Below are 13,208 nucleotides of genomic sequence, written 5' to 3' on the forward strand. Positions count from 1 at the left end.
ATACAACAAAGATGACTGGCCAAGTTTGGTTCCAATTTGTCCAGCAGTTTCAGGGAATAAAATTGAGAATGGAAATGGGGAATGTGTCAAAGAGGCAACAACCCGACCAATGAGCAGAAAACAGCCGAAGGCCACCAATGGGTCTTCAACACAGCTAGAACATCCCGCACCCGGAGGCGGGCTTCAGCTGGCCCCTAAACAAAAATGTGTACTAAGATGGTTTAAAATATTGCATCTGGTAGCCGAACTCTTGTGACTGATATATTATGCCGTATTTATAGCTGTAAGAAAACACAGCAAAGTGTACAATATTGAAGTCACGATATTGTGCAATGCTCAGTTACTATACAAATATGTAAGACATTTCAAATACAGAAAAGAGACGGACGCAAAGTTCATGTTTAGCTGTTTTATTGTTTTCGATAATTTTTTTTATGATTACAAGGTAGGACAAGCATAGTATATAGTAGTACATATGTACATTTGGTAGTTTAGAACAAAATGGCTTCGAGTTAGCTGTCTTGCTGTTGTTTTTTTTTTATGAATAATAAAAAAATCGGGATAGTTTCAGAGTTGTTAAATTCAACCACAACAAGGTAAAATGTGTGGTATAAAGATAAAAAGGGGAATATTCAGTGCAAACAAAATGATTTTTCCCTCTTTTGAATCCTGTACCCAAGCGCTTGTGCACCAAATGACATGACTTGTTTTAACTAATTTGAAAGCTTTTGGTCTTAATTGGAAGTTAAAGGAATTCCCTGTGCATTGAATCCTTTATTCGTTTGTTTTGAATTTTATTTATAACACATTATAAGCACTATTTTTAGAACTGGAAATAGTAATATTTATTTTTAGAAACAATATTGTTGTCTCGAAGTTTCTTTCTGTAGGTTGTGTTCATACTTATTTCCAAACTATTACATATTAGCATACATTTGCTATAAAAGAAAATTCAATCAACCTTAAATTTATATTGATAAACTGGTGTCTGCGAGTAAGAAACATTTCCAATACGGTAAGAACTTTTTCTAATCTTACAAAAATTAAGTGTTTTTAAATGAAATTGAACAAATTTTTTCATCAAAGTTATGATGTATTTGTAATTTTGTTTCGATTATTTTTTAAAACATTTTAATAAATTATTATGAAATTTAAGATTTTCCCCGGAAATATTGTCCGATTTTGTTTTGATATCCGTTGCTGGTCCTAATTATTAACCTCATATTCCAAAACATCTATGTAAGTATTTTTTTTATGATAAACATTGATTTTAACATCTGTGTTGACTGTACGATAATCAATTGAATTTATGACTACCATGACGGTCCTTGTATTCTCATATCGTTTTGAAGTATTTTGATCTATTTTAATCTTGTATTGTCAATGTATTTTTTTTTATACACGTAAAAAATGTCTATACTATATGATCTGGTTTGTGTGTAGTCTTCATGGTAAACACTTTTAGACCATCAATCCTGAACTTTTCGAGAAAGTATACTGCCTAGACAACATTTACTGATCTGGGATGTAGGGTTTGTAGTTAATCATGATTTAATTTATGTCGATCGTGAAGACTGTAATTTACAATTTAAAGCACGAAAATAGTAAATATATTTTTTTATATTTGTATTCTATGCCAAATAAAATATATCACTTCATGGTCATGAATTATTAACAAATTTTATAAGTTTCTTGTCCCTTGCGAGATGCTTGGAAAAAGCTAGTAATTATACATGTTATAATTTTACTTCCTGCATTGAATTTTAGTGATTCATTGGAAAAAATATTGTATGTCAGGTTTATATCTGAATACACACACATGCAGATTTATTGATTTATTGGTGCATACTTGCTTATAGATCTACGAACACCGAAGGCACGATCGTATGCATATATATTAAATACAATATATTATCAATACTTTGAGGAAGGAAATAATTCTTTGGTTTCAGTTGTTATTGAAATAATACTTCCTACATAATGGCAGACTCAGGTGAAAGCAGCAATCAAGGAGCCAGTGGTTCAGAGGGACGACCAAATACCAAAGTGGAAATAATCCAGTACTTGGAAGGACAGGTAAGTCCGAACTAATGTATGTCACCAATGTCGATTACTATAGCAACCTAGACTTCCCTCATGCAGTGGTGAAACCCAATAACATTGACATGCTAAAAAAGGTGTACATTTAGCTGTTAGGTATATGTACATTGTATATATCTGGTCACGTCTGTTTAAACTGGAATCTTGAGACCGTGTAGGAAGCGTTCACATGATCAGAACTTTAAAGAAGCCCTGCAACAACTCTTTCAAGGGGTCGGTAAGTAGCTTGATGTAAGCCTCTCTTCCTGTGACAGTTTAACTTGCCCGCTCTTCCTCCCTGTTACATTTTGTACCTACTTTTCAATCCTGCCATTGGATTTATTAGGACCCCGCATTGAGGATGTGGGAGTCCTATTGTTTTTACTTATCCGTCTGTTTATCCGTCTGTCCGTCCACAGTTTTTGTAAACGCTAAAAACCCTAAAAGTATAGGTTGGAGGCCAATGAAATTTTGTACAGTTGTGCATAATATGCATTTCATATATATTTTGGGGAAATTCAGCTCATCAATTTTTGAATGTTCTGTTAAAAAAAAAATCACAAAATTTTTGAGAAATGTCTTTTGAAAACACAAAATTCCAAAAGTATAGGTAATATGCCAATATAAGTTGGCACAGTTGTTGTGCATAGTTTATAGATGTTCATAATATATTTGAGTGAGTTTTTGTAGTGAAATTTAGGAAAAAGTTCGTTTTTGTTAAAAATCACAATTGTTTTACTCCAAAAGTAAAGGTAAACATGGTAAAAGGCCAATGAAATTTTGCACAGTTGTTGTGCATAATATGTAGATGTGCATATTGTAATTTAGTGAAAATCGGCTAATTAATTTTGGTAAAAACTTCGTTTTTGTTGAAACAAATTACAATTGTTGAGAAATGTCATTTGTAAACGAAAAAAATCCAATAGTATAGGTATGAGGCCAATAAAATTTTGCACAGTGTTTGTGCATACTATGTAGATATGCATATTATATTTGGGTGAGTTTTTGCTATTACGAAATGATTCTCTGTGTCAAAATTATTCCTTGCTAACTAATTACGAAAATGCCCACCAAATTACATAGTGCTTGGATTTTAACAGAACTTATATTAATCGAGACCTCATCCTGAATTATTTGCTGGTGTCAAAATTTACGAAAATAGGCAACTTATGAACATTTGCTTGGTATGCATCAGTCTCTTTGTAACACATAAAAATGTGTAAGCGGGGCCCTTGTTGACATGTCAGTTTTCTCTAGTTGTTAATTTGTTCTCATCCGTGTATGCATGAAATATTTGCCACTGGACGTTAGACAAGCATTCAATCGATCAATCTATACGGCCGACATAGAAAATCTTTCATTTTATAAAAAGTTTCAGACTACTAGTAAGAGTTTGGGAATCAAAATGCATACAACTTTTGGAATCATAACAACCTGGAAGAGGGTTATACCTGATAGCCAGGTAACTTCGAGTGGAGACACAGGCTCATCTTAATGGTAAACTAATTTGCGATGACGACTGTAAAAACTTGATTACTATCAACAGTTTGTTGGTTGTTGTTTTGAGTGAAAAGGAAGTGGAATAGGCGATTCTCAGTAAAATTTAGGATAACAAATTACTATGAATAAAAGAAGATATGTTAGTTATAAATGTTTATGAGACAGCAATCCAACGACACACAAAAAAATGAATATAGAGGTCAACATACTGCGTTCAACAACAGACAAGTGTCTATATAACAGCTCAAAGTACAAGAAAAGTTGGTTATTCGAAGAGACTTTCAAAAACCTCCAATGAACATATGATGATGGATATAACTCGCATTTTTATATATCAACCCTGAGATTATTATAACACATGCGTTATAGTAGTTTTAGATCATCTAGATCCGTGGAATATAAGTGGAACCTTTGATTTATTTCCAATATGTGTTTTTTATTTCGGATATTTTCGTTTTTAAGGGGGTTACTGAGATGTATGCTGTGAATCCACTTACATGGTGTCCTCATTTAGAGACAGTGGCGCCACTTCCTGCTGGTACAACAGTTCTTGATACAAAAGCCCCATGTGAAAAGTGTGGTAACACATCAGAAAACTGGATCTGTTTAGTGTGCTACAGGGTAAGTTTGTCCAATTGCTAGTAAAACAAGGAATGAGCTTGCAAATTAGAAATGTAAAGTGTGAACTGTGTTTATTTAATGGTCCATATACCTGTATGCTTTCATAGAATCAAGATATTCCACTTACATGATGCCCTCCAACTGTTTGATTTTAGTGTCACAGGTGAGTTTATAAGGACAAATCGCGCATCTGGTCTACTTACTTATAAGCCTGGCTGGTATCTAGATGACTTTTTATCTACTCCAATGTTGAGATTTATAGTTTATAGTTGTGAGAGGAATAAAAAAAAACGCTCCTTGTGTCTACTCCTACTTATTCACTGGGATTGGGGACTTTGTTGAGGACTATTAAAGATGTTCGGGGTCCATGCTCCTTGGCGTTCACAGGAAGATCTATTATACATCTTAGATAAATAAATGCTTAGTTATCAACAATAATTTGGTTGGTCTGATCGCATTTTTTTTTTAGAGATTTGAGATTCTAAGGATATTTATGAACCAATTATGACCTGTTCCGTGCATCTAAACGCATAGAACTAAATATGATTTACGACATTTCTGAGCACACGATATTTTGAGAATAACAGTCATCATGATTTGTGTAATTATAAAATTTGGAAAGCAGATCGTGAACTATAAATATTAATATATTTAGCAAATGAATCCCATTTTATGGCATTTTGTATAATATGTTACTTTAAATTTGTTAAAACAAAAACCAATACAGAATTGATTTGCTCATATACATAGTAAGTATATGCAAGGAATTGTATATTTAAAAGGAATGGAAACGCGGCTCGAGATCAATCGGGATACCCGCAGAGCACCCGCCGTTATAATCCATGTCTGTCTCAGTCGGAAGTATGATGAATAATATAAAGAATCATGACGGAGGTCCATTTCCTGTCATATAGATCGGTCTTTTAAATTCACGGGGTCATCTTGCTTGAGAAGATATAAAGGAGAGAGAAACCCAAAATCAAGAATAAACTTTTATTCCGTGAATAGTTAAGGCCTTAGGTATCATTTTAATACCTCATCAAACATACGTTTGTAATATTGTATTATGTAAATTCTCATTAAAATAGACCTTGGTCTAGAAACTTGAGCGAGTTTCATCCGGATTACAAAACAAAAAATACTGTCTTTTGATTTTTTTTCTAAAAGCTCGACAACTACGAAGTGCAAAACAAAACAGTTGATATCATTATGAAGCTGAACCCTTATTCTATCATTTTGCCTTTTTTTTAAGTTTCTGGTAAATTTTCTGAATTTTCTACGATTTTTCGAAATTTCAGTTTTGAATTTCACTATTCTGTCAAAATATGTCTATCAATCTGGGAGTGTACTACGATTTCTTTCAAATGTTGGAAAGTAGAAAGAACAAAGTGAGAAAATGAGATATCATTTTAAAGAAGGAATATTTTCCTACAGTTTGGTCTAAATTACGAATGCTAAATGATATTGGTACTATGTAAATGATTTTTATTTCGAAACATGTTGAAAATTTGAAGTAGTGCGTCATTAAATACATCGACACTTCGTATTTTGGTAAGGGTTAAATAACTACTTGAAATAGATGTGACATTGACATACAACTTAAAAGCTTAATCTTTTTTCTATCACATAGTGTTGATTTTATGAAAATGGTGATAAAAACGAATTTGCTATGATTTTTCAAAATCCCATGTTTATAGTTCACATTGACGCCATTTTGTTCAGTCAAGTTCCACACCGACGAAGTTGGAAATTACAGGCAAGAAATGTATATAAGACTTCCGATTGGGATTGATTGTGCCGTTTTATACACGATTTTAATCATTTATTTTTTTGTCAAATACTATTTTTATACTTAATCGTTGTTTGGCATTGCAGTTTGCCATTATTAAGCTTTGCAGCAAATTACCACAAGCTTAAAAGCAAAACAGTTCCTTCCTTTTTCTAGAAGAGCAGTAGTCTAGAGGTCTCAAAATATTCCTTCGGTGTTAAAATAAATAATATGCGAATGTCGGAAGTTTTAACTATTTCTAATTAAAAAAATTATTGCACCACGGCATAATTTAGCATTTATTAACAGGTGAGCTCGGCGTGATTTCTTTTTGACACTTTAAATCAGGGACAGCCTATAGTAAGTATACACTGTTCCTGCTTAAATATATATACGACAAAAATTAGCTTATCAATGATACATGATAGATTATACCTGCAAATTGGATATCCTATACCGGTGTTTATTATAACACCTATTATCTAAGTTCTTTTATCTAGACAAAATACTACATCTGTTCACGAACTTCTTCCTTTATAATTTTCTATACCAGTCATATTCCAAAATTGAAAAGTTATTTTTTAACTTTTTGCATTACCTTAAATCTTTTTAAAAACTCGTATAATGTCAGATTTCATCTATAAATTGATCTTAATTGTTGCATACCTTCGTGAAATATCAAGAGGAGGTACAAGAAAAAAAATGTTTTTCAGAAGTAACTTTGTTTAAGGTTGTATTTTTTGTTATTTCATTTAAGGAATTGTATATCTAAATTTCATGATTAAATGACCAAGTTCGATAACTACTGCCAGATAAGTAATGAGCCAGTTTGAGCGACGGGCTATTTAACACACCACCCAAGTCAGAGATGCATCATACAATTTTCTTTGAAGTCGGCCGCGTTTCCATTCCTTTTAAATATACAATTCCTTGGTATATGATATATCATTTATGACGAAAAGGCAAAATTGAAGTAAATCAAACTTTGGGTTTTGAAAGCATTTAACTTTGGTCTAGATAGGTACTATTATAAGGACATACACTCGAAAATGACGAGATATTTAAATTTATCAAGCATTCACAATTCTTTTGGTATTGACAAGAGATAAGTTTATAAAACATTAAGCCCTTCATCGTGACGTTCAAGCAAAAACTATAAAAATTTCTTTTTTGACTTATCAATTATGATTGAAATAGCAAGAAAAACGATAAGCTGGTTCTCGCCTACTTGTACTTTTGCGAAGCGTTAAATGCAAGCGGATGCCATATTTATGTCCATGTATGTATATTAATATATGGTGTTAATCTCTTTTAATGAAGGTATTCTGTAGCAGATTCGTGAATGAACACATGGTAATGCATGGTGTAGAAGAAGGACATATGATGTGTCTGAGTTACTCAGATCTGTCGGTCTGGTGTTATGGTTGTGATAATTACCTAGATCACGAGGTTAGTCAATGAAATTGAAACACAAGATGTCAATTGGTCTGAGAATAATACATGTATTAAACAAATTAAAGGCAATGTGATGTCATAACTGCCTGTACAGCCATGTAAGGTCTTTAAATTGAGAACAGATTTCCACAGGGAATTTTGAGCAATAGTATAGATGGATGGATGGATGACTGTTTAACGTCCAGTGGCAAATTCAATTCATAATCAGGACGAGAACATGATAATGTGATATGAGTATAAACTTGTCTGTGTACTAGACCGACACGTTGAGCCGTATTTTTAACGTGCTAGTTCACAAGGTAAATAATCCAAAGGCACATTATTCTGACTCCGAGCAGACCAATATTTGCTCTTACTCCTGAGTTGTAATGTGAGAGCGCTTTTTGGATATCTGACCCCGACCTTGCAAGACACTCATGGGTAGTCAATGTCGTTAAAAACCCCCCTCGTCGTCGGATCTGACTTTCTATAATGTTTGATACTTTGAATTGAATTGAGCGGGGATAGGCTAAGCACGACATCGCATGTATTCCTGTTTAAAAATAGGAGTTATCTCCTTTTGTACATAACTGCATGCATGATCAAACTTCATTTATGGACAAAGGATTATACCTTCAATTCAAATTATTGCCTTCCAATGCTTAATACAATGCAATGTTTAATTTTTAGTTCCATTCCTAATAGTAAATAGCTGCATTCTTTACCCTTCAGTGCTTATACGCACTATATAAGCACTTTTAAAACATTAACTTAGGTTTCTATGCTTGGTGTACATTGTATTACCGTGGTAAATACGTATTTATTTATGTATTTCTCTGTGCTGAGTGTTTTTGCGTTTGTTTGTACTGTATTCCTGTCACATAGTGTTGTCATTTTAGTGGTGTTTTTATACGCCCGTTTTCGGGACGTATTATGGTATACCGTTGTCCGTCTGTCCGTCCGTCCGTCTGTCCGTCTGTCCGTCCGTCCGTCCGTCCGTCCGTCTGTCCGTCCGTCGTCAACATGTCGGACATTAACTCAAAAACGGTTTAACCAATTTGCATAAAACTTTGGTGAATTATTGTTTATATCTATTGACGTGAGCGTCCTTTCGTTTTTTATAAATTTTAGATTATACGTTTCCGAGTTATGGGGTTTTATTCATTAAAAAAAGGGGGATTTTCCAGTTTTCGGACAATAACTCAAGAATGCTTTCACCAACTTGCAAGAAATTGTGGTGAATTGTTTATATCTATTGACATGAGCTCCCTTTCGATTTTTATATATTTTAGATTTTATGTTTCCGAGTTTCAGGGTTTAATTCATAAAAAAAGGGGGATTTTCCAGTTTTCTGGCAAAAAATCAAAAATGCTTTCAGCAGTTCTTATGAAACTTTGGTGAATTGTTTATATCTATTGATGTAAGCTCCGTTTAGAATTTTATAAATTTTACATTTTACATTTCTGAGTTATGGGGTTTTATTCATTAAAAAGGGGGGGATTTTCCAGTTTTTGGACAATAACTCAAAAATGCTGTCAGCAATTCTCATGAAACTTTGGTGAATTGTTTATATCTATTGATGTTAGCTCCCTTTACATTTTCATAAATTTCTAATATGACATTGAGAATTAATTGAACTTTATTTGTTTATAGTCTGACAACAGATTTACTAAGTATTGCGCAACAGCAAGAAATCTTTAATTGAATATAAATTCAATTCATATAACCAATATCAAGTTCTTTGACTACATTTATTCAGAAACCTATAATATGTCAAATATTTAATACAATCCAAGTTCAGACCTGTATCAAGCTTGAATATTGTGTCCATTTTTGCCCCAACTGTTCAGGGTTGGACCTCTGCGGGCGTATCCAGCTGCGCTCAGCGAAGCAGTTTATTAGCATTGCCATATAAGCGGGAGGTTTGGCTAGTCATAAAACCAGGTTCAACCCACCATTTTTTCTTAAAATGTCCTGTACCAAGTCAGGAATATGGCAGTTGTTATCAAATATCCGTAGTCCGTTTCTATGTTTGTTGGCGTTTGTTTTTGTTTGCAGTTCAGTGTGTCTGTTGTTCCGTTGTTTTCCTCTTATATATAGTTGATGTGTTTCCCTCGGTTTTAGTTTGTAACCCAGATTTGTTTTTGCTTAATTGAGTTATGACCATTGAACAGTGGTATAGTACTTTTGCCTTTATTTATACAGCTATTTTGCCATGTCTGCTCTGTATCAAAATTATGTTGCACTTTTTGAATTTTATTTCATTTGTGTGTAGAAAAATATATAAAATTTTAGTTGTTAAGCATGAGTTTAACTGTTATGTATCATCGATTTTTTTCTTCTTTTCTTTAAGCTTCTCAAGCTAGCGAAAAGTGCTGCACATCTTCACAAGTTTGGAGAAGGATTGCAGTGACAACTTTAAACATGTCAACAAAAGAAACATGTCAACAAAAGAAACATGTGGACAAATTGATTGTCATAGTTCTATTTTTATTGCACTTGTCCCATAAAGTGTCATGTGAGCTGCTACTGTCACTTCGTGATCATCTGAAAAATATTATATTTTCTCGTATTATCCGTAAACCACTATGTCTATTTAGAATAAACCTTTGATGGGATAGTCCTTGGACATCCTTTTCAGCATAATATCCCAAGAGTCAACTTGTTGTCACTTATCTCTGATGGGCATAGCTAAAGAAATTATAAGCAAAAATTGAATTGAAGTAAACTTTGTTTTCTTCATTGAAGAAAAGTATCATGCAGGCCTATCCATCTCCCAAGACGACAACAACTGCTGAACTAATTTTAATGTTAAGCCAAGGATTTGTATAATTTACTATACAAATCCTTGGTTAAACATAGAGGGGAAATGTAAATAGGGAGATTTTGGAAATTATGTTACACATTCGATAAAAATAAGCAATTTTAGCTACTTGGATATTTCAGTTTATTATTTACCAATCTGATTCAATTGCAGATCCCGTGTCCGTGCTTCGCGTACAAGGCTATCACAAGTTCCTTTCTACTTTCTGTTTTAAAGATCTTTCGGAATCCTCTGGTTTTGTCATAAAAAGACCGAAATTTCATTGGCTGGTGTAATAATTGACAGAATAGAAAGTAGAACAGGAAGATGTCAGATCTTTGTAAGCAAAGTATGGACACAGTATTTGCATTTTAATCTGACAGATTGCTTGTTTGCTGACTGCTAATGAATTAGAGCGGCTTACAGTTTTTTAATTAATTTGGGGTGGTGGTAGAATTTTCTGGTATTTTCTTGACCAATTTATATTTTCAGGAAATCAGCCATACCTCTTTATCATTTTTATGTATACAATTAATATATGCAATGTGCGATGTATAATTGTTATTTCCTTTAAAAAGGTAATAGTATGTAAAGTATGTAAAGCTATTTTTGTCAAGATATATTGTTGTATCTATAATAACTTAAATGCCTTTGTTAACCTACGTCTTATTTCTTACAGAGACATTGGGTATACGTGTACGTCAATGAGACATCAACCCAGCGACAAAATAACCAAAATACATTTACATATTGTACTATCGTATTTAAACGTTTTGCTAGAATATGATTGTCCTCTTTATTTCAAGATCTCAAAAACTTATAACTGCTATGATGATTCGATGATGAACGACTGAAATCATTGGTTAACAAGTTGTACGACAACCGTCATCATACGTTAATTGATGTATGCTTAACGTCCAGTGGCAAATATTTCATGCATGTTCAGGAAGAACCATCTACAGAAGTGTGAATGTAAGTCTCATAGAAACAGCTTAATGAAAGCATATGTATTTTAACATTAGTATCATGTGTATATTAAAGTTAGCGTCCAACTGACACTATTTCTGGATTTTTAGTCATTGCCTATTACACATGCCACCAGATATGGAATTGATTATCGGGTGATGCATTACATATCTGTAGGTGTAAACCTTGTCGACGCATTACATATCAGGAGGTGTTCACCTTGTCGACGCATTACATATCAGGAGGTGTTAACCTTGTCGACGCATTACATATCAGGAGGTATTAACCTTGTCGATGCATTACATATCAGAGGGTGTTAACCTTGTCGACGCATTACATATCAGGAGGTGTTAACCTTGTCAACGCATTTCATATCAGGAGGTGTTAACCTTGTCGACGCATTACATATCAGGAGGTATTAATCTTGTCGACGTATTACATATCAGGAGGTAATAACCTTGATGACGCATTACTTACAGGAGGTATATATTAACCTTGTCGACGCATTGCATATCGGGAGGTGTTAACCTTGTCGACGCATTACATATCAGGAGGTGTTAACCCTGTCGACGCATTACATATCAGGAGGTGTTAACCCTGTCGACGCATTACATATCAGGAGGTGTTAACCTTTGCTACGTATTACATATCGGGAGGTGTTAACCTTTGCTACGTATTACATATCGGGAGGTGTTAACCCTGTCGACGCATTACATATCAGGAGGTGTTAACCTTATCGACGCATTACATATCGGGAGGTGTTAACCTTGTCGACGCATTACTTATCAGGAGGTGTTAACCCTGTCGACGCATTACATATCAGGAGGTGTTAACATTGTCGACACATTACATATCGGGAGGCGTTAACCCTGTCGACGCATTACATATCAGGAGGTGTTAACCTTGCTGTTTTAACTGTTTTCATCTCCTTGTCTATCTGTACCAGGATTTGTTCGACGTCTCAATTGCCTTTTTATACCGCTTTCAGTTTTGGGCATTTAGTCAGATATATCCTGCAATCAGCATCTAATGTACAAACAACAGGTTTATAATGAAAATATCCCCAAGGGTGACTGGGGAATAGAAATATGGTCTCCATTGGTCTTCCTTCGACCGATTTGCCATTTGACGTTAAGCACCCAACAATCAATCAATCAATCAATATAAGGAAAATAACACTAGAAATGTGATGCGTCCGACGCGCCTCAAACGCAAAATTCAATAGGCAATAATGTATAAACAAGGATTTGTATAGAACTATACAGGCACTTGTCTCTGAAAAAAAAATTCCGGCTGTGGGTAGACGAAACAATTACGGTTGACATACTTAGGGAGGCCTACTACGAATGATTCCGAAAACAAAGGTAAGCGTGTGATACACCACTGTGTAGATAATATCAATTTAGGTTTATGGCATAACACATTTTAGTGGGGTTTACAACCGAGAAATAGAAATATAACGGAATTTCGCGACCGGGTGACATTTTTCCAAAAATGCGAGTTAAGTGTTATATTAAGGTATATAGGAATTTTTATGCCCCACCTAGGGGCATTATGTTTTTCGGTCTGTGCGTCCGTCCGTCCGTCTGTCCCGCTTCAGGTTAAAGTTTATGGTCAAGGTAGTTTTTGATGAAGTTGAAGTCCAATCAACTTGAAACATCAACTTGAAACTTAGTACACATTTTCCCTATGATATGATCTTTCTAATTTATTGAAAAATTAGAGTTTTTACCCCAATTTCACGGTCCACTGAACAAAGAAAATGATGACGAGTGGGGCATCCGCGACTATGGACACATTCTTGTTTTTTTCAGAGACAAGTGTCTGTGATACAAATCCTTGGTATAAATACCTGAATACGTGAGTGGCTATATATCCGAAAGGAATAGACTTTCATTCATTTTGATACCATTTTTATTTTTAGAAGTTGGCTATGAAGGTAATGAAAAAAATCGTTTCCGGAAGAAAATTTTTCAAATTTTTTTTAAATTTTAAATGCATGCATTTGCAGTCTATTTCTATGTCTACAAAAGGGTG

The 13,208-nt window shown here is 34.0% G+C and overlaps 1 protein-coding gene across 2 annotated transcripts; it reads left to right on the forward strand.

Moving 5' to 3' along the window:
- Positions 1-864: 864 nt before the first annotated feature.
- LOC127702371 (histone deacetylase 6-like) lies at positions 865-10,987 on the forward strand. 2 transcript variants are annotated; one of them, XM_052206530.1, is made up of 5 exons: positions 865-1,015; positions 1,953-2,076; positions 4,042-4,200; positions 7,289-7,417; positions 9,756-10,987. In XM_052206530.1, exons 2-5 carry the CDS (start codon positions 1,981-1,983, stop codon positions 9,813-9,815), a joined length of 444 nt encoding a protein of 147 aa, XP_052062490.1. In that variant the 5' UTR covers positions 865-1,015; positions 1,953-1,980; the 3' UTR covers positions 9,816-10,987. The 2 variants fall into 2 exon arrangements, with proteins under 2 accessions (XP_052062490.1, XP_052062491.1); XM_052206531.1 differs by lacking the exon at positions 865-1,015 and adding an exon at positions 1,186-1,239.
- Positions 10,988-13,208: the final 2,221 nt, after the last annotated feature.

Source organism: Mytilus californianus, unplaced genomic scaffold (assembly GCF_021869535.1).
Source record: "Mytilus californianus isolate M0D057914Y unplaced genomic scaffold, xbMytCali1.0.p SCAF_5, whole genome shotgun sequence".
In the NCBI taxonomy this organism is placed as follows: domain Eukaryota; kingdom Metazoa; phylum Mollusca; class Bivalvia; order Mytilida; family Mytilidae; genus Mytilus; species Mytilus californianus.

Coding starts and splice junctions, on each gene's coding strand:
- LOC127702371 (XM_052206530.1), top strand. CDS start 1,981: ATGGCAGACTCAGGTGAAAGCAGCAATCAAGGAGCCAGTGGTTCAGAG. Junction 2,077..4,041: donor TCCAGTACTTGGAAGGACAG/GTAAGTCCGAAC, acceptor TTCGTTTTTAAG/GGGGTTACTGAGATGTATGC. Junction 7,418..9,755: donor ATAATTACCTAGATCACGAG/GTTAGTCAATGA, acceptor CTTTTCTTTAAG/CTTCTCAAGCTAGCGAAAAG.